At 43.4% G+C, this 21,769-nt stretch overlaps 2 protein-coding genes across 10 annotated transcripts in view; one reads left to right on the top strand and one right to left on the bottom strand.

The window, feature by feature from the left end:
• Window positions 1-7,168, bottom strand: part of CDC27 (cell division cycle 27) — a 67,731-nt gene extending 60,563 nt beyond the window's left edge. For 3 of the 4 annotated variants that reach the window (XM_027052011.2, XM_027052007.2, XM_027052006.2), the window contains exon 1: window positions 6,880-7,165. Coding sequence is in view for 2 of the 4 variants with exons in the window: in XM_027052007.2 (XP_026907808.1) it covers window positions 6,880-6,906 (27 nt within the window). In the remaining 2 variants the exon portion in view is untranslated. Of the gene's footprint in view, window positions 1-6,879 lie in introns of all 4 variants that reach the window. The other variant, XR_003417770.2, reaches the window with a different exon arrangement.
• The window catches only part of MYL4 (myosin light chain 4), a 30,058-nt gene continuing 14,855 nt past the window's right edge, over window positions 6,567-21,769 (top strand). Inside the window, exons 1-2 of one of the 6 annotated variants that reach the window (XM_053212537.1) lie at window positions 7,256-7,519; window positions 11,118-11,275. The gene's annotated coding sequence lies outside the window, so the exon portion shown is untranslated. Of the gene's footprint in view, window positions 6,711-7,253; window positions 7,520-8,348; window positions 8,366-11,117; window positions 11,276-21,769 lie in introns of those variants that run through there. The other 5 variants (XM_053212538.1, XM_053212539.1, XM_053212541.1 and 2 more) reach the window with 5 other exon arrangements.

A 21,769-nucleotide genomic window follows, 5' to 3' on the forward strand; every position in this document is an offset into this window, starting at 1 on the left:
TATTTCTTAGATTGTGTGGATTAAATGACATGATACATATACAGTGCTCCTAGTATACGGACTAGCACATAGTAGACACTAAAAACCTCCTCCTTTCCTGTCTTCCAATATAAACAAACTCAAGACACAGTTTCCATTATTATAACATCTCCCAACATATCTGCCACAATTGCTTATTTTGTTAATATATAAGCCACAAAAGACCCAAATGATTCACCAGCTAACTCAGTAGTACTGATCACCAGGAAAATTTGACACACATATGGCCATATACTATGGCCATAAAGTCCTGGAACTTTGCTTTTTTTTCCTGTCTTTTCAATATTAAATGAACAAGAGAAAAAGTATCATAATCAAGGATTCTATCCATTTCTGATATAAAATCAAGCTTTGCTCAGAAGAATATAATTTTTTATTACCAATTCTTTTTAAAAAAAATTTTTAATGTTTATTTTGAGAGAGCGCGCAAGCGAGCAAGCTGGAGAGGGACAAAAAGAGAGGGAGACACAGAATCCGAAGACAGGCTCCCAGCACTGAGCTAGCTGTCAGCACAGAGCCCAACACGGGGCTCGAACTCATGAACAGTGAGATCATGACCTGAGCCAAAGTTGGACGCTTAACCGACTGAGACACCCAAGCGCCCCTGTTACCAATTAAGAGGGTGAGAAAGTGATAGTAAAGGAAGCCAACTCAAACTCTCATATACCCCATAAAATTTGCCACTTGGAGAATCCCACATATCACCACTTTGCTCAAGCACCTCTAAGTTCCTCAGTGATGGTGTCTCTTTGGTAGGAAATAGGGAGGAAATGGGCTATTTTCTAAGGCACTACAGATTAGGAGCTTATGAAGGGCAGGGCTAAGATCAGCCCCCTGGCTAGTCATCTACTTTGGCCCAACTGCTGGTGTGGACCTGTCCCCAAAAGAATATCATTCAGTGCATCATCTCAGGACTTCTACAAATTAAAGCCAGATGGATGAATGCTGCTAACAGGGAGACAAACAGCAACACCACACCCATCCTCAAAAAAAAAAAAAAAAAAAAAAGTTTAAAAGAGAATTCCTACTGAATTCTAGGTTAGTCCTAGGTTAGGACCTACGTTAGTCCTAGGTTAGTCCTAGGTTGCATTAATTTAAAAGAGGAATCAACAGCACAAAATGGCAAAATTCTTTCCTTGCTTGTTCTTAAACATGTAATATTTTTAAAAATATAAACAAACCTCTGTAACTGTACAACTAATTCAGACCTAAATGTGACCACATAAATTATTTTGTTTTATTCGTGTTTTTGTCAAAAAAGAAGATAGCTGCCTTTTTTTTTTTTTGAACCATAAAAGAAATGGATAATAAAAGATTCAGACAATATAAGGAGGTATAAGGGGGAAAAAAAATCACTGTGGAATTTTCCTGTTATACATTAAAATCTTATTTTTAGAACTTTAATTTAGTTTAGGTCTATATCAGTGGTTTTCCATCTGGGTGATTTTTGCCCCTCAAGGGATATTTAGTAATTCTTAGTGGGGGGCATTTTTGATTGCCACAAATGGAGGGGGCACCTAGTGGGTGGAGGCCAGGGATGCTGCAGAACACTCTACAATACATAGGACAGGGTCCCCCACAACAAAGAATTAGTTTGCCCCAAACATCAATAGTACCAAGAATGAGAAACTCAGGTGTATGTTACCATGTAACTGGATTATTTTACTAGCCCATATGTCTCCCTAACTCTCGTCTTGTCCCTCCTTGCCAACAGCACCAGATTAATCTTCCCAAAGCAGTGCTTTCATTAGAAGTCTTCTGTTCAAGGGGCGCCTGGGTGGCTCAGTCGGTTAAGCGGCTGACTTCGGCTCAGGTCATGATCTCGCGGTGAGTTCAAGCCTTGTGTCGGGCTCTGTGCTGACAGCTCAGAGCCTGGAGCCTGTTTCAGATTCTGTGTCTCCCTCTCTCTGACCCTCCCCCATTCATGCTCTGTCTCTCTCTGTCTCAAAAATAAATAAACGTTAAAAAAGAAGTCTTCTGTTCAAAAACGTATAATGGCTATTACCAATGCCTTAAACCCCTCAATCTGGATGTTATGTCCCCTATAATCTGATTCTACCTGGCTAGCAAAACCTTATCTCTTCCTGCTCTCAATTCCCATTCCAACCAAAACTATAATATTTTATGGTTCTTTTGTTCCTAAACACCATTCTCAATTTTAGGCTTTTGCTCGTGCTATTCCAGGCTAAAACCATTTTTTCCCTTCTTTTTTACCAATCCAAACACTTCCCATCTTCTAAAGCTTTAAGTTCTACTCCATCAAGAAACACCATTTTTCCAGTCTACAAGGATCTGTTTACTGAATTTCTTTATTATTATCTGTGCAATCAAATACATACTGACTTGTAACATTATCCAATTGTTCCTGTTAAACATTCTTAGCTTCCCAACAAGACTAGATCCCTCAAAAGATTAGAGGTTTTTTTCTCCATATTTCTCCTGGTTGGCTTCACAAATATCTCCAACTCATTTTGTTCAAAACAGATTGTCAGGGCACCTGGGTGGCTCAATTGGTTAAGTGTCGGACTCTTGACTTCCGCTCAGGTCATGATCTCACAGTTCATGAGATCAAACACCGAGTCAGGTTCCTCACTGATGGCACGAAACCTGCTTGGGATTCTCTCTCCCTCTCCCTCTGCCCCTCCCCTGCTCTCTCTCTCTCTCGCTCTCAAAATCAATGCTGTTAAAAAAAAACAAAAACAGGTTAATTATCCTCCTTCAGATTTGTCCCCCCTCACAGGATTCTTCATTTATTAAATGGCACCACCAAAATGAAATCCAGGCAGCAGTCTTGATCCCCACCCTCTCCCATTCAATCAGTCTCCATGTCTCATTGGTTCTACCTCCAAAACATCTCTTGAATTTATCAATCTCTTTCCTACTCCACTACTACCACTTTGGTCTAGGTTACTTTCATCCTAAGCCTACTTTTTAAGTTTTTATTTATTTTGAGAGAGAGAGAGAGAGAGAGAGAGAGAGAGAGAGAGAGAGAATCCCAAGCAGGCTCTGTGCTATCAGCGCAAAGCCCCACGTAGGGCTCCATCTCACAAACCATGCGATCACGACATGAGGTGAAATCAAGAGTCAGACGCTTAACCGACTGAGCCACCCAGGCGCCCCTAAGATATTTTATTCTTGCCTCCTTCTTCCATTACATTTCACATATAGTAGCCAAGAGATCTAACATCTACATCAAGTCAACCCTCTTCTGAAAATCCTTCAATGACTCCCCACACACTTAGAATGAAAACCGAACTCCTTATAATGGTTTTCCATTAATATGCAACTCCAGTCACATTGGCCTTCTTTCAGTTATTTCAGTGCCAAGTGCTGCTATGTCTTAGGGACTTTGCACATACTGTTTTCTCCTTCTGTTATGCTCTTCAAATTACTGTTTCCTTCTCAACCTTCAGATCCCAGCTTCAATGTTATTTGCTCAAAAAGGACCTTCCTGACACCATTTTTAGAGAGGATTTCAGGATGTCTTTCATACCCTTCTGTGCTTGGTACATAGCAGGTACGTAACATTCTTTCCAATTTGATTTTTCGTTGAGGAGGCTTAACTTTTTGCTATTTTCTAGTACCTCTTTTGGTGGTTCAATTGCAAACCTGACACCTGGGCGTAGGTCAAGTCCCTCATTAGGTCTCTCTCCTCACACCCTATTTATAGTGCCCTTATCAGTTTGTAATTACAAATTTGTGATTATTTGCCTAATGCTTTCTCTATATAAACAGCATAAACACAAAAAGGGCTATATCAGAACACTAGTCCATAAAGAAATGAAATTATTATATATGTTTGCAATGACCTCCTCCTCCACCCACATTCCCCAAAGCTTATTCTCCCAGTTCAGGTACGATGTAGCACTGCCTTCAAGATACTATACTGTATATAAATATAAGGTATTTTCCCACTTGCCAAAAGAAAACTTCATAAATGTGTTTCAGCTGGCTTAAGTATATGTTTTTTGAATGAAGATCAAATGGTCAAATGCCTATTGCTTTATCAATTTAGTTACACATACATATTTCTCAAATGACAAAATTTATTTAGGAATTTCATCTTTTTCTATTCTCATTGAACAGAACAATTTTATGGAAACTGTTCACATCTATCTTTGATATCAACAAAGCCATTTTTTTCATCTAACACAACCTTCCTGAATATACATTTAATTCTAAGTTATTTGAAATATGGTACCCTTTGAATCCATGCTAGATGCTATCCCAGTATATCTTATTCCAAGCCCAAAGTATTCCTTCACTATCTGAATGATCTCTAAAACAATATCATATGTATAGTATCCACTTAGTACACTGCTTATTAAGGCGACTTTTACAAAGCTTGTTTACAACTTCACACTTCCATGAAGTTCTACCCCCAGGAAAAACTGATAAATCCATTAAAATGTCTTTGCTTTTTTTTAAATCCATTTCATCAGGTGAATTTTATATCCAAATTGACACTGATTGAAATCATTTAGGCTGTGTGTCTTCCCCCAAACAATTAAAAATAAAATAATTGACAGAATTTCTGCCTCATAACAGGAGAGTCTTTTGTAAAGACTCAAATATAAAGTTTTTCTATGAGAGACAATTTGGAGGAGGAGCTAATATTTAGGCTGACGCAACTTATCAGACTGGCTATTCCGTGTCAAAAGTTTAAAGAAAAAAAAAGCAAACAGTTGTTCATCTTTCCTCTCAACTTTTTCCGAAGCCTGGTAATATCATGATGCCCCAAACAACTCCCCAACTTACTCGTTCCTTTACAAGTACATGCAATTACTTATCATAGTTAAAAAAAACAATAGTATCTATCTGTCCTATTTTCTCCTTAGTGATTCTTTCCCATGTTCAGCCCTATCCCTAATCAGTTCATCATCATCATCATCGTAGCTAAAGTTGCTTGTTTCTCCCACTGCCAGACCCCTTACTGAAGGGCTTCTTCTACTATAAATTACAACCAAAATTCTCACCTAGCCCTATCCTAAAACTTCTTACTACAGTCCCCAAATCTAATGGACAAAGGTAGTATGGGGGAAGAAAAATGGGACAAATTTGACTTTTAAGGCTCAAAAAGACCTAAGAGCATTACCACTAAGAGTACTGTAAGGAAAAAGAGGGAACTTGATGGGTACCATCTAGGAATGGGCTACATAGTCTTTTCTTCTCCATGTTTTTATACAAGTTGAAATTGTTATTAAATAGTGGCTATAGGCTAGCATTGAGAGTAGTTTATCAATTGAGAAAATTGGGGGTCCAGAGGAGGCAAATGTATCATTAATGAAGACAAAATTACATACAAAACATGAAACAGAAATTAAACAACTTGAGTGATATACTTGTTCATTTAAGGTACAGATAACTTTTGGGGCACCTGGGTGCCTCTTGCTGTCAGGGTCATCCTCCATGATAGGCGTGGAGGCTACTTAATAACAACAACAACAACAAAAGATACAGATAACTTCTAATTTAATGTTAGGCCTAAAAAAACAAAACAAAACAAAACAAAACTTAAAAGGGACTCTACCAGTAAGAGGAATTTGTTTGGAAAGAAATAGCTTTGGAAGCATGGATACAATTACAAACAGGTAAATTTCCTAAGACAGAATTCCACATTCTATTGGTTCAAATACTAATAGTTGCTACATGTAAAAGAAGCAAACTGGGAGATACTTGTATTTCATTCCGGGAAGAAAAATTAAAGGAAATATGGAAGCAATGATGTATTAAAATATTTATTATTTGGTCACAGGCCTATTAAGGGTAATGTGAAGTAATTTCTAAAATTGATTTGCTTTGTAACTTCAAAAAAAAAAAAAAGTCCATAACTCAATGACAGCACTTGATAGAGGTCAACTCTTCTATTCAAGTCAAAGATCCTATGGTGAGCTGAGAGTCTCCCAGACCTGGTCCATCAGTAAGGGACAAAAGATTCAGTTTCTTGAGATGGCAGGGGGAAAATGACTGGCACTGCATCACACTTCAAATCCAATAGGGTTTCTCCCGTGCCAACAGAGCACTGTGCGTCAAAGCATACCTTGGTGTCGTAAGGACAGCGAAATGGATGTAAAAACCCTTATTTGTCTTTCATTTCCTGAACGCACTATCAACATGCACAAAACACTCCTGATCCCCATCACACCGGTCACGGGGAAAAAAAAAAAAAAAACAAAACACCCAGATTTGCCGTTTCCACCCCTTCCCCTCGTATAGGTGCTTGCCCCTCAGCGCTGGGCCTCGGGAGTTCTCTTCCCAGATCATTGTCCAGTGGGAAATTCACTGAGCGAGGAAAGCAACGTGGGCTATAGGACGTCTGTTACCAAAACAGAAATTAGTATTAAAAATACCGATCTTATCGGCCCTCCGCCCTCTCACATAAAACAAAAACAAAACCGAACACCACCACCCCCACCCCCACCCCGCCAACTTGCCCCACCATTACGAAGATCATACAAGCTCTGATCAAACGTGATTCCCAATCATCCCGGGGCAAGGGAGCACCTGGGGCGAGTTTTCGGCCCCTGGTCTCTCACCCCGGCCGGGGGGGCCAGGCCCCTGGACTGACAGGAGGGGCTGGCCCGACCGTGGCCCGACGGTGGACAGAGGCATTATCGCCGAACCCCGCTCGCACCCGGGGTGGAAGCAAGGCAGGACCAGAGGCAACGCGGGTAAGGTTGCGGGCGAGGCCTCCGAGCCGACGCGGAGACAGGCAGGAGCCGGCAGCAGGGGAGGCGGGAGAAGCTGCCGGGCCTAGGCCGCACCAGGCCGCGGAGTGGCCGTACGCGGCTTCCCGGCCGAGGCTTCGAGTCAAGCCTCGGCGAGCGGGGTTATCATTACCTGGACGGGTTCCTGCAGCACCGTCATCCTTGAGGCTCAGGCCCACTTTCTGCAGTGCCTCAGGCCCCCCCCGTAGCGGCTCCGGCCCGGCCAGCCCCGGCTCATTTAAACTCACCAGCGACCGTTACCGGGGGATGGGGGAGGCCGAGCGATTGCCGAGTACCTCCGAGTGGGACACGGAAATACCCGAAGTGGTGAGATCCGCGCGGGAGCCAGACGGAAAAGCCCGAAGGGGACCGGAAATGCCCGAGGCCGATCGGCTGAGGAGGAGACCGTTGACGGAAATTGTCGAGGATTCCCGGGGACTACCGAGTCCTATCCAGAGCGGAGTTTTCCCCTCTCGGCCACGCCTTCACTCTCGCACGCCACGCCCAATCGGCGACCAGCGGGTTGGGCGTGGCTTCCCGGAGCGGGCGGGGAGCGTTACGTGGCCGGGCTACCGCCTCCCCTCGCCACTGAACCTCTCCGGATCAATTGAGGCGCGGTAGTTTGAGGAGAGGGTAAAACACGAGAGTTTGGGGCTGACTTTAATTAATCAAGAAGTATTTGTTGAGTTTAGTTCATTCATCATTCCAGAAGTACCTATTCAGGGCTCAAGGAAAATAGGAAATTTGGAAGGATTGCCAGGCTTCAAAGACTGGTAAGGACATGCATGGGCTGTCCACCTTGAAGAGATTACGGTCTCTTTAAGGGAAAGACAATGTAACAGACTGCTACGTTATGTGGTGCCCATTGTAAGCGACGTAAAAATTCAGAAGAGAGGGAAATAAATTGGGATTAAGATGAGAAAAGTTTCAGGGAAGGAAAAAGGGAGACTTAAACTGGACTCTGAAGGATAAGTGGAATTAGAAGAAGAGTGTCAAGTGAAGGGAAGCAGAAATGAGATCAGTCTGGTAAGAGTTAAGGCATTAACTGGAAATAGTTACGTAGATGACCAGATCATGGAAATTGTTATTCCTGATAGGAGAGGCATTAGGCGTATTGGGAAATCTAGAGGCTGGATTTTGAATGTCATCTCTGGCACCAACTAGTTTTAGGTCCTTAGGCAAGTCACATTTCTGAATTTGTATTTCCTTAGTCTGAAAATAATGATTAAAAGAATTAAACGGATTGATGTATGTGGTTGTGTCTGACGCACACAGTAGGCTCTCTCAAGTTTCCTTCCTGCTCCCTCTCCCCCCAAAACGTGTGAACCAGGGAACTATTAACATTTTGTTTTTTGATAGATGATGAAAGCAGTTTTTGAAAGTTGATTGTCTAATCAGGACATCTCTATGCTAGATGTGGAACTCATGGTATAGTCTATGATGTGGGAATTTCCCTTTCTGGGTCTCAGAAACCAGATGAAACAGGTTAGAATGGATTCCTTCCTTCCTTCGAGTGATGTTGAAGGGAGGGTTTTTTTGTTTTTCAATACTAGTTAACAGAGCTATATCTGTCACCACCAACCATCTCTAGTAACTGCTTATTTGTAGCACCATAAAGGGTAAGTGCCAAGGAGATCTTCTGCCCTGTGCCCTGTTTTTGTTTTTTTTTTGTTTGTTTGTTTTTAGCAGGATTATGAGTCGTCTACACTGTCCAACTGCGTAGTCGCTAGCTGTTTAAAGCTTAGTTAAAATCAAGTGAATTAAAAATGAAAATTTTCAGACACCCTAGTCACATTCCAAGAATTCAATAGACATACGTGGCTAGTGGTTCCCATACTGGGTAGCACAGATATAGAATATTACTGTCAGTGGCTTGACTGGGGCTGGAGATCCAAAATGGCCTCACTCACGTTTGGGGCCTTGGTGCTTGCTGTTGCCTGTGCCCCTCAGTTCTCCACATCTCCACATGACTTGTGTCTCAGCGTTGGCCTCTCATCAGTCGGTAGGCTAGCCCCATTCTTGACTTTGTGGCTGGCAACCAAGAAGGTAAAAACTGAAGCCAGGAGGCCCCTTAAGGTCTAGGTCTGTAAATCAAACCCCATCACTTCTCATTGATTAAAGCAAGATAAAGGGCTCGCTTGGATTCAAGGGGAGGAGAAATAGACTCTAGATGGGAGAAGTTGGCAACATGACACTACAAAAGGCTTGTGCCACCAGAGGGATTGATTGCCGGACCATCTTTGGAAACAGTCTACCAGATGTGAGATGAGAGAATCTGTAATGGTGATGGAAAGGAGATGGGCGAGAGATATCACTCTTAAAATGTGATGCTTTTAGCTGGTCATAACACTCCACCTTTATTCTGATTAATGCAGAGAGTGCTAAGACTATTGCTTTTATTATCGGGATGACTTCTAGTAAAGTAGACTAAAGTTGTTATTTGCATTTTTAATTGGCACATGACATTATTTGCCCATGCTAAGCTTGTGGTCGTTTTACACACACAGCTCTTCTACATACAACATGCAGCCAGTAGATCTTTGTGCAATAGATTCTTGTAAACTTGAACGTAGGAACTTGCAACACAGGATACATAATGATGATATTTGGTGTGTGAAAATGTGTATCTAGAGTCAGAAGAGTCTCTGATGCTTGGTGTTCTGGCTCTTAAACTTACAATTTGCTTCTAAAATCCCCTGGGATTTTTTTTTTTTCCTCCCTAAAAAAAGGCATCTCTTTTCTAACTGTTCTTCACTGGGCTAATACATCTGTTGTGGTTTTCTGCTCATCCACAGCAAGGCCACATTGTTTGAAGTTGTGCTTTGATGGGATCTTTTAAAGCATTTTTACTTCCTTCTGTGTTCCTGATTGACCTACTTTAACTTGCCATCCAGCAACCACTTAGGCATCCTGCTGTCATCCATTATCCACATAATGTTTAGCTGGTGAACGGAGCTGGGTTACAATAAGCATTATTCCAAACATGGTAAATTATCTCTTCTCCTTAGCCTGCCTCTTTGTCTGTTTCATGTTCACTCAGATTCAGAGGCCGGCTTTTAGGGAACCGTTTAAGAAGCTAGACTTGGTTTTCTTGCCAAGATGCAGGTCCCACTAAATACATAGCCCCCAACAAGATTGCTCTTCTGAATTCCTTCAGTGACCCTTGTCTGTACCTCCTGTTGTCCCTGTTCATGCTGCTGTCGTATCATCTTATATTACCTGACCTTGAGGCGTTTACTCCTGTGTTGGCTCCTCCCTCTTGGTCAAATCATCCCTTTCCTTTGGCATCTCTGATCACACAGTCTCCTGGTTTTCCTCCTACTGCTCTGTTTTTATTAGTTTCCTTTGTAGCCCCTCTAATGTTAGAATGGTTCAGGGGCCTGTTCTAGGCCTTCTTCTCACCCCTATGCTTTCTTCCTTTCCAAACCCATCCATTCTCTTGGCCTCCGCTCTCATAAAATTGTTCCAAAATCCGTACCTCTAGTCAGACTGCTTCTTAGAACTCCAGACCTGAGTGCCTAGCTGTCAACTGGACATCTCACAGGTTCCTGTTGAGAATAGAATTCCTTGTTCGTTCCTCATACTTGAAGTACTTCCCATCTCAGTTTAAGGTATCACCATCCTCTCCATTACCCAAACCTGAAACCATGCTCTCTCTTTGACCCTACCATCTAGTCACAAAAGCCCTACTAATTTTACCCTGAATATACCTTCTCATCTCTTCCTGTCTCCAGCCTTACCTACCCTCAAAAACAAGTCTGATCATGTCAGGACTCCCTCCTAATCCTCCCCTCCCAACTCAGGATTTCCCATTGCTCTCAGGAGATCACTCAAACCTGTTAACTTCTCTTCTAAGGTCCTCCACGGTCTAGTCTCTGCCACTTTTTTCAGCCTTGCCTCACTTCCCTGTTATACTCTATATTCCCCAAAGGGGACCAGAATATGTCACTTTGGCATAAGGATTATTTTGACCTGAAAAAAACTAGGAAGCAACAAACACAGAAAGTACTCTTTGCTTTCCCCCATTTGCCTAAAATCAGGACATCAATTTCCCTTTGTGAAGTTGTTTCCTCTTCCCCCCTCTCCTGTACCAGGAGGAGGAAAACAACCATTATCACTAGAGACAAGGAGCTGGCACTGATTCTGCACAAACTTTACGGAAATAACCCTTATCTTCCATTAGTTCCCCCATATATTTACCTTTACACAGCTTACCACCCCGCAAGCCCAAACTTTTCTCCTTTGTTTTCTCACTTCTCCACAAATTTATTGCTGTTTGCTAAGATGTTATGTAAGCTTCAAGTTCTGTTCTAACCACCTCTTGTTTTTAAACTCTTATTTTTAAAATTCTGTTAATCTGTCTTTTGTCAGTTTAATTTACAGGGTCCATGATACAAACCTAAGAGGGTAGAGGGACGGTCACATGAAGCACATAGCAAGAAAGTAGCCATCTACAAGCCCGGAAGAGAGCTCTCATCAGAAACCAAATTTGCTAGCACCTTGATCATGGACTTCTAGCCTCCAGAACTGTGAGAAAATACATTTCAGTTGCTTACTCCACCCAGTCTGTGGTATTTGGTTATAGCATCCTGAGCAGACTAATATGATCAAGATTATTTATGTCATATCTCCCGAAGGGAAGGCTAAGCCTTACATGTCTCTTTATTGTTTTAGGAAAAGAATTACATATTTAGTAGATGCTTAAAAAATATTGACTGATTAAAGTGGAACCCTTTACACATATTACTTCTTCTTCCTAAATCACTTTGCCCTTATTCTTTTTTTTAACAAGGAGAAGCTATTTAGTTAGTTATAATTTGTTTTAAGTTTATTTATTTTGAGAGAGAGAGGGAGAGAGAGAGTACGTGAGCAGGGGAGGGGCAGAGAGAGAGGGAGAGAATCCCAAGCAGGCTCTGCAGTGCCAGCGAGGAGCCCGATGCAGAGCTTGATCTCGCGAACTGTGAAATCCTGATCTAAGTCAAAATCAAAAGTCAAACGCTTAACCGACTAAGCCACCCAGATACCCTTGCCCTTACTCTTTAGCTAAATTCAACTCATCCTTCAGTCCTCAGGCCTTGATATTACATCCTTAGAATATTCCCTGTCCTACCTAACCAAAATTATTAACTCTACCCTACAATTCTCTCTCACAACATCTTTATTCTTTTCCTTCATAGTATATATGGCAATTTTAATTATATTTGTTTAATATAAATTCCTTGAAGGTAGGGACTTTGCCTCACCCTGCTGTCCTCATTATCTAGTATAGTGCTCTGCACAAATATAAAGTTATTAAAATATTATAAGTATATCTGATGATTAAATGACATCACTACTCAGTGTTATCCCTTATTGGTCATAACTTGATGCTCTTTTGAGTGTCCCTTTCTGGACCCAGAGAACAGGCTGGTTTTGCACATAGGTCCGTAAGGGATTTCACGTCAAAGCAGTCTGAAGTGTTGAGGCTAATCAGATGCATCCTGGTTGAGGTGAACTCTGGGACGGTCTACATGGCTGATGGCAAGGAGGGCTAGACAGACTTCAAAAGCACAGGGAAGAAGATAAATGGTAAGCAAATTAGCTTGCCTGCAGTGGAGGCAGTTTAAGCTTGGTTGAAGTGGTGGTGTGTGGGACAGTTGATAAGCTCTGGGTTCCAAACTGATGACTTTAGGTTGATAAAATAGACCTACGGAGCTGCTGGTGGTGATTGAGCTGGGCAGTGACTTCACGGGAATGGAATTTGAGAAAGATTATGCTAACAGCTGAGGATTATGTGAATTGGAGGAGAAAGACAGTAGGGGCCAGGAGTGCAGCAAAGAGGCTGCTAGGGAGATAAGGCAATTCTAAATTTCCATTATTCTTGGATGGTTGTGACGTGGGATCAGCGAGCCCAGCGGTTGAAAAAGAATTCTTGAGACATTTTATGGTGCAAAAGGTGTTTTTATTGTAGCACGGGAACAGGACCCATGGGCAGAAAAGGCTGCATTGTGATTGTGAAGAGTGACTGATTATATAGGTTTTTCTATCCTATGGAGGTGAAGGTGATGCTAGGTCTCCAGGAAATGGAGTCTATAGGTTCCTGGAGGTCTATCACTGAGATTGTGTTTTTCTTGTAAATCATTAAGACAGTTACAAACTATAATGGAGTTTCAGGTCCTACATGACTGTGATCTTTATCAGTTAACCATTTGTTTTTCCCCTGTCTTTGTTCTTAGGTAGTTACTAGTGCCAATATATATATATTCCACCTTAAGGCAGTGGGGAGGTTGCCCCTAAAGGGGGGGATTGCAGGATGTCAGATTGTGTTCTGCCCTCAGCTTGCCTTTTTCTCTCTCATAATTGAATCTGAAAAAGATGGAAAATGAAAATAGTTACAAGTTACTCATTTACAGCGGGAAATATTCTTATCCAATTCCTTTTTTTAAAGGCATTCAGATTCCAACCAGAGGCTGCTTATTGAGTACAGACAGATCAGAAGAATGAATTCAATGATCTTACCGGCTATTATCTCCTTTTCCTCAGAAGGCACTTATATGCCTGATTGCTAGATAAAAAATATTTCTATTATCTGGAGAAGATGTTCACCAAATAATAGATTCTTTGTTTCTCCCCTTTTTAAATGTATATATTTTTACATTTATTTATTTTTGAGAGACAGAGCACAAGTGGGGGAGGGGTAGAGAGAGAGGGAGACACAGAAACGGAAGCAGGCTCCAGACCCTGAGCTGTCAGCACAGAACCCATTTGTGGGGCGCGAACTCACAAACCGTGAGATCATGACCTGAGCTGAAGTCGGACGCCCAACCGACTGAGCCACCTAGGTGCCCCCTCACCTTTAAAAGATTTTTTTTAATGTTTATTTTTGACAGACAGAACGTGAGTGGGGGAGGAGCAGAGAGAGAGGGAGAATCCGAAGCAGGCTCCAGCCAGGCTCTGAGCCGTCAGCACAGAGCCCAACGTGGGGCTCGAACTCATGAGCCGTGAGATCATGACCTGAGCCAAGTCAGACGCTTAACCAACTGAGCCACCCAGGTGCCCCTGCCCCCTCCCCTTTATAGCTTCTAGGCAAAATTTAATTTTTCTCTAAATAATTGCATAGCAATGAATTAAATGCAGACTTGATTCTGTTCCAGTCTGGAGTCTCTTCTATAGTTGTCACAAATAGAACCTGTTGTTGTTTGCTTGTTTTATGTGTCACAAATAAATGATTTGGGACATAGGTGATGAGCTCGGTTTAAAATATACTGAGTTTGAAATGCTCAGGTGAGAAATGCCCAAATTTTAATTGAATATGTGAAGCTTGAACAATTTAAGAAAGAAATTGAGGCTGGAGATAAGAGATTTTCCCGGTTGAACTAAATGCATTCTATTTTGGTTATATAACACCTTCTAAAACCTCTGTGTGAGTATTTGTCATTACATTAAAACAATTTATATATATGCATCTTCCACACCAGACAGGAAGCTCCTTGGGGGCAGGGATGGCCTCTTACTCATTTTAGTAAAAGTAAGTGCATACTGTAGGTGTTTAATAGGTGTTAGCTGAATGAATGAATGAATGAATGAATGAGAGTAAACTGGATAAAGGAGATACAGGAGAGGAGGGTCAATGACAGAACTTTGGTGTGATAAGTACAGCAGAGAAGGCCCAGAGACAAGACCACTAGATCTAGCCACAGAGAAGTCAGGGAGGAAGTCAGAATTTAAGAAGTAAAAGAAGAAGTTGGTAGAAAGGAAAACCAAGAAAAGAGAATCATTTTTAGCACTAAGAACATCTCCCCAAATGCTGAGACAAACTGCTTGCTAAGGGGTAGAGTCTCTTTTTCCTTGTTAGGAGCCATCCACACTGTGGGTGACAGGGTCAGCTGTCATTGATGCTTTCTTGCTCCCTTCCCCGCTTGGGGGCCAGGGCTCTCCATGGAGGAATCCTTATCAGCTCTACCAGCTTCCACTGTTGCCTTACAGTAGTGTCCTGGGTTCTAGTCTCGGGTCTGCCATGACCTTGGTCTAGTCACCCCTTCTATCTGCGCCTCTAAAGTCCCTTGCAGCTGACAGGATGTCTGGGGCGGCGGGGGGTGGGGGGGGTGGGGAGTGTGTAGTTTGGATGACTGGTGAGGGTTCTGACTTGCTCCCTGTTGCTTTCAACTATAAATCACTTTGCCAGACACCAGCTGTCCTGCCCTCTGCTTTAGATTCTCAGGCGGACTCCAACCCACCTGTTGTTGGAGCCCCTCCCAATGTCCTCCTCCAACAGCTGAGCTCACAGATACAGCACTAGGCAGCACTGCCTTGATCACAGCACAGAAACTAGCTTCAACCATTTAGATGGACTCTCGAGTGATTAGGCCAAATGTGTAGCATTCTCCACCTGCACTAAACAGCCAAGGAAATAAGTTGGACGGGATGATTTAAAGCGCTCTGAGTACTAGTCCTATCATGGTCTTTGAAAAATTGCTTTTAGACCCTTTCATTCTTTCTCTGCCTTTACCTTTGGTGCTCTGGGTTTTAAAGGTCACAGAGACTTCAGGTTTTCATTGCTTTTTTCCTTCTTCCGTGGTCACAAGGAATCTTAGATACAGGGGATTGGGTTAATCATTCTCCTTAATTTATAGCCTTCTTTCATCAGTGGTCCATGCAAGGCCTCTCTTGTTTAATTTTTTATTTGCTCCCTTTTATCTCACCATTCCATCCCATCCAAACAACACTCACCATAAGCAACCGTCAAATATTTTTATTTTAATTTTGTAATGTTTATTTATTTTGAGAGAGACAGAGAGAGAGAAAGGGAGGGAGAGAGTGTGGGAGAGACACAGAGAGATGGAGAGAGAGAATCCAAAGCAGGCTCCATACTCAGCGGGGAGCCCAACACGGGGCTGAATCTCATGAACGTGAGATCATGACCTGAGCCGAGATCAAGAGTTGGACGCTTAACTGACTGAGCCACCCAGGCGCCCCAACCCTCAGAGATTTTTAACGTGTATTTTTTTGTTTGTCTGTGTTCTTGAATAACACGTAATGCTTCTAGTATCCATGTACTTAATAAAATTTAATAATATATCTTATTCCACCCAGTAGAGACAAATGTTATTTCAACATGTAAATGATATAAAAATTATTGATAAACTGTATTAAATTATTATTATTTTTTTGCTACTAAGTCTTCAAAACCCAGTGTGTGTTTTTTCTTATAGCACATCTCAGTGTAGATGTTAAATTTTCGTCAGAAATACTCGATCTGGGGGCGCCTCGGTGGCGCAGTCGGTTAAGCGTCCGACTTCAGCCAGGTCACAATCTTGCGGTCTGTGGGTTCGAGCCCCGTGTCGGGCTCTGGGCTGATGGCTCGGAGCCTGGAGCCTGTTTCCGATTCTGTGTCTCCCTCTCTCTCTGCCCCTCCCCCGTTCATGCTCTGTCTCTCTCTGTCCCAAAAATAAATAAACGTTGAAAAAAAAAATTAAAAAAAAAAAAAAGAAATACTCGATCTGTATTTAGATTTTGTAATCTCACAGTTGAAAAAGTAGATTCACATACTAAGTTGTTTCGAGTGTACTTTAAAATTTTCCAATACCTGAATCAAGTACAAAAAAAATCACTTTCCTCTAATATTTGCCTCTAAATGGACAAAATTGCTTCATCTATTTTGAAAGAATTGATTTGACTTTGAAGCAAAAGCAAATCAGTATCAAAAGTATGTCCAAGTTAAGTAAATTCACTAACTCTGTGTCAACTCAGTATTACCAACATGAAATTCAAGGAGATATTGCATAAATTGAAAAGGAACTCTAAATTTATTAATATCAATGAAACATTTAAACTTTTCTTGCCATTTTTGCAGCCCGTTTACATAATGCTGTTGATTAAAATCTGCATATTTATGTTAGAGAAATGTGTATTAATTTGCATTGTGAGCGGCTTCAATTGTAGCAGAAATTCTTATACCTGTCTAGCTAGCTGAGTTGCAAATAAGTGTTTTCTTTCCTTGGAGCTTGAGTTGTGGCACATTCATATGCAGTGTGCCATCAGTGAGATTATATGCAGGTATTTTAAATTTATAGAAATGTTATTGTGGTTTACATCTTATTCAGCTTCTTACTCATCACTGTGTTTCTTCTGGGTATACATCTAATCTTTTGCTTCTAACTGACATGTGGCATGGTCTCAGTGATGGAGACCCACATTGCTTCTACCTCCTGCCACCGTAAATCATGCTTCAGGGAACCTCTTTATTCATGTCTCTCCTGAACTCGGGTGAGATTTCTGTCAGATGTCTACTCAGCTTGATTGCCCTTCTAAACCACAAAGCCCTTCTACCTCTATCCCCTGTATTTCCTAAATTTTCTGTTCCTTTGCCTTTTTTAAAAATGTTTATTTTTGAGAGAGAGAAAGAGAGAGAGAGAATGAGTGGGGAAGGAGCAGAGGGAAAGGGAGACATAGAACTGGAAGCAGGCTCCAGGCTCCGAGCTGTCAGCACAGAGCCCGACACAGGGCTAGAACCTATAAACCATGAGGTCATTTCCTGAGCCAAAGTCAGACATTTAACTGACTGAGCCACTCAGGTGCCCTAAGAGAGACACTTTTTAAATTGTAATTCATCTGTCCTGAGATTTTAGGGGATGAGGGAGAAAACAACTGTCCAAAGTTCAGTTGCCCCCTCGCTGTTTTTTTATCAGTTCTTTACAAGCACAGTACATCTTCAGTGCCCTGATGTACCCTAACCAGCACCTGGATCATAGAGTTGAGTCACACAGGTGATGGGGCATCATTGCATGTTCGAAGGCAATAGTGGAGGGAAAGACAGATCAGGACCCCAGAGCTCTTTTTTTGTTTTTGTTGTTCCACAGCCATGCCTGGCCACATTTCTCTGCCACACACACACACACACACACACACACACACAGAGAGAGACACACACACACACACCAGTTCAAATAGGGCTCCCCTTCATCCAAGCGGCTTCTCACAGTTCTCTTCATTTCTTGTTGGTGTTTTTCTCTGTATAATTCTTCTGCTGTTGACCTTGGAAGAGGGAGCAGCAACCGCACTATTTCAGTCAGGAGGCAAACTCAAGGATTTTGAGCACTTGCTCTGGGTTAGACACTGTTCTAAGGATGTCACCCACATTAACTCATTTAACTCTCTGAGGTTATATTGGCTGCCCCATTTTATAGATGGGAAACTGAGACATAAAGAAGTTAATTAGCTGGCTTAACTAACTGAGTCAGGATTCTAACCCAGGCAGTCTGGCACCTGAGTGGTCTCTCTTACCCTCTGCCGATTTACCCAGTGCCCTGTATGGGGACAGGTTAGTGTTGGCCAGGGCGTTGCCCCATGATGTCTAGTTTATGAGACACTGGCCAGAAGAGAGGAGGGAGGGGTGACTAGGACAAGGCATTAAGAGGCAGGCCTGCTGTCAGCAGCATTTGATCCCAGGCAGGAGACTCTGATGGATCTCTTTCAGGACAGGACACAGGCCCTGCGTGGTTAGAGGGGAAGGGAGAAGTGTGAGTGAGCGTGCATAAGCCCAGCCTAAAGGAGGCCTGATGTCAGTTCTCTGTGCATCTGTCTCTGAATTTGACATGGGGCATAAATGGGTTGGTGTGAAATTCTGTCCTGCGTTTTCCATCTACTGAGTTTGAAGTCCTTCCAGTGGGAGCATCTGAGTGTGCTGGCACAGCTCTGGCTCAGGAACCATTCGAAGCCTCCCAGAGGCACCGGTTAGGCTGCCAGGACCTGCTGCCACGCTCGCCTCTTCACACCCTGCCTCTTCTTTCCTTCTCTCTTTCCTTTGCTCTAATTGGTCCACATGTATTGGGCGGGGAGGGTGGGGGTAGTGGTGGTGGGCACTGTCATAGACCCTGTGCAGGATACTCTGGATGGACAGGAAGGTAAAAGTCAGTGACCGTGAAGCAGAATGGGGACCATAAAAGTGAACCCTCTGACTCCAGTAATGGGCCCTTGTGAACCGTGGGCATCATGAGCTATGGTAATAGCGAGGCCAGCCTCTGGTGTCTTGATTCTTGATGCATGACTCTTTCTGGAAAACCACACTCTCCTCTCGCTGCTGCTGAAGTGCCAGATACTTTTTTAGCTGGTGTTGCTCAAAGAGAATCAGAAACTGGTTTGAGGAGTGTCTCCTCTCCTGCTGGAGTGCTTGTGGCCTAAGGTTTCAGGCAGGCTGGCACCTCGTCTGAGTGTGGCTGACAGGCAGGCCTCCTGGCCCCAGGGACTTGCTACATGCTTTCTGAGCCACAAAATATGTCACACTGTGGGTACCCAGCTGCCATCCTTCTCCCTCCCCCATTCCCTTCCACTTCTTCCTCTTTCCTAAACCTACACTTTATAATCCCAGTAGCCTCTGCCGCCTTACCTGTGCCTCCCCCTGTGGTCCCCTCTTCTGGAATTCCTTCTGGAAAGTCTGAGAAACCTGAACACTCGTCTAGCTTCACCTGCCTGGGAAAGCAAAATGAAATTCACAGCCAGGAGTGCTTCCAGTGTGCGAGGGATGGTTTGTGGTGCCTTGCATACGATATTTCATACAGATCTCACAACAGCTTGAGAAGGAAATGTTTATTGTTGAAGGTCCTTAGGGTGCTGAGCCCAAGATTAGGAAATGCAAAACGGGGATTCAGCCCTATGCTTGTCTGCCTCTAAAGCCCTCCCCCGCCACCACACCCTTTCCATGTCTGGATGTTCTGTTCCATGTCATAGTTCTGTTCCCAAGCAGGTTGGATATTTTACTCCTCCTTAGAATTAAAAAAAAAAAAAAAAAAAAAAAGGAAAAGAAAAAAGAAAGGGCGCCTGGGTGGCTCAGTCAGTTGAGTGTCCAACTTCGGCTCAGGTCATGATCTTTTGTTTGTGGGTTTGAGCCCTGCGGCAGGCTCTGTGCTGAACGCTTGCTCAGAGCCTGGGGCCTGCTTTGGATTCTGTGTCTCCTTCTCTCTCTGCACCTCTCCCCTCATGTTCTGTCTCACTCTGTCTCTCAAAAATAAATAAATGTAAAAAAAATTTTTTAAAGAAAAGAAAAACAAAAAGATAAATGAAATTAAAGGAAATGCTCAACTCTCTCACTTTTTAAAAAAGTTTATTTTATTTATTTTGAGAGAGAGAGACAGATAGCAGAGAGAGGAAGAGAGAGAATCTCAAGCAGGCTCTGCACTGTCAGCACAGAGCCCGATGTGGGGCTCGAACCCACGAACAGTGAGATCATGACCTGAGCTGAAATCGAGAGTCTGATGCTTGGCCGACTGAGCCACCCAGGCGCCCCCCAACTCTTTCTTTTGAGGATCAAACTTCTACTAGAATGGTTAGAATAACCTATTTCTTAACTGGAAGGGGACGTATGAGATCATCCCATTCAGTGGTTATTTTTAGACTCTTAAACCATAGAATACTTTCTTAGAAAATGATCCTGGGGCCCTGGTACATAAAACACACAGGAGTGCTGCTGGCTGAAATGGCAGGGGGAGCTCCGAACCTGGCCTCTCTGCGTCCTTTACAGCCGGAAGCAAGTTAAGGAAGCCTTGGGTGTCTGTTGAAAACTGTTTGAAAGCTCCTGATTATGTCTCATTTTAGAGATAAGCAAGCTGAGGCCCAGAGAGGGGGAGTGGCTGGCAAGGTCAGGGCTAGTGTCTGGGTCTTCCAGCTTCTGGCTTGCAGCCTTCCACCAAACCCCAGGCCCTGTGTCTTCACAAACCCTGCAGCACACCTGGTCCAGGAAAGGGCTGCAGTGGGAGTAGAGGAGGGGAGAGGCTGGGCTTCCACTCTCCTCCTTCCTCCTTATCAACAACCTGGGCCCCCAAGCCCGTGGGGAACGAGGAAGTCAGGGAAGGGACAGACAGGGAAAAGGGAAGGGTGCAAGGGGAGGCCCTGGGAAACAGGTAACGCAAAGGAAGAGAGAAGGTGAGGCAGAAAAGGGGTGGGTGAGGTGAAAGAGCTAGCAGCTGCTTGCTGTCCCAGACGGGACCAGCACTGGCCTAGGGTTTGCGTTCCCCCTTGGGCGAGTCTGGCCCCTTTTCCTGCCTCAGTTTCCTTTGAAGGCTTCTCTGCTTACCAGTGGTGAAAGCACACCTAGGCTACGGGAGCGGTAGGGTGGGGTAAGAGCGCCACACACCGGGGGCCAGAATTAGCTGGCTCAGCTGTGCCTATAAATAGCTGAACGTCTTGAGGCTGCTTAAAAGTCTCTCTGGGCATTAGGTTCTTCACCTACAAAGCCAGGTAGGATAAGAACAACTCTAAGGGCCCTTTCGTCTAGGAAAGATCTGGCAAATGGAGCCTGGGCTTGGGGAGCCTGGAGAATGGCTGGTGCGGGCTCCCGACGCCTGGATTTGCAGGCTTAGGAGCTGGCAGGGAGCCGGTGTTGTGGGAGTCTAGCAATCCTGTTTTATAGGCAAGTAAACCGGACTTTTCTGCTCTCAACTTGGTCTCCTTATCTTCTGAACTGTAGAGTCTTAAAGTTCAGCTGGAAGCAATTCTGTGCGGTGGATGAGTTTTCTGAACACTTTATAGACTTTCAACGTTTTTTACAAAAACAGCACATGCTCGTTATAAAAATTTCCATTAATATAGGAAGTGAAAAAAGTACAAAGCTACAAACTGCCGTCCTGTTCCCTTCCTCAACCCCCTCCCCGCCCCAGGATCCCAGGGGTGTTTCTTCCTACCAGTTTACCGTGTATCCATCCTGAGCTTTCCAATGAACACAAACGTATCTGTGTACGCGCACGCCCGTCCCCATAAATGGGATTATGCTATCAATGATTTAAGCATAAACTTTAGAATCGGACACACTTGGGTTGTAATCCAGCTCATAGCTAATTAGCTGAGTGACCCTGTTACCCGACCACTTTTGGTTTCAATCTCCCCAGGTGCAAAAGAGGAGTAATAATATTTATTTTATAGTATTGTGGCAAAGGTTTAATGAGATTTTATATGACAGCACCTAACAGTACCTGGTACACAGTAAGCACCACACACATACCTGCACATGCACACACACACAGAGTCCAGGGGCACAGAGCGAGTTAGAGGTG

The sequence above is a fragment of the Acinonyx jubatus genome, chromosome E1 (genome assembly GCF_027475565.1).
Source record: "Acinonyx jubatus isolate Ajub_Pintada_27869175 chromosome E1, VMU_Ajub_asm_v1.0, whole genome shotgun sequence".
NCBI classification, from domain to species: domain Eukaryota; kingdom Metazoa; phylum Chordata; class Mammalia; order Carnivora; family Felidae; genus Acinonyx; species Acinonyx jubatus.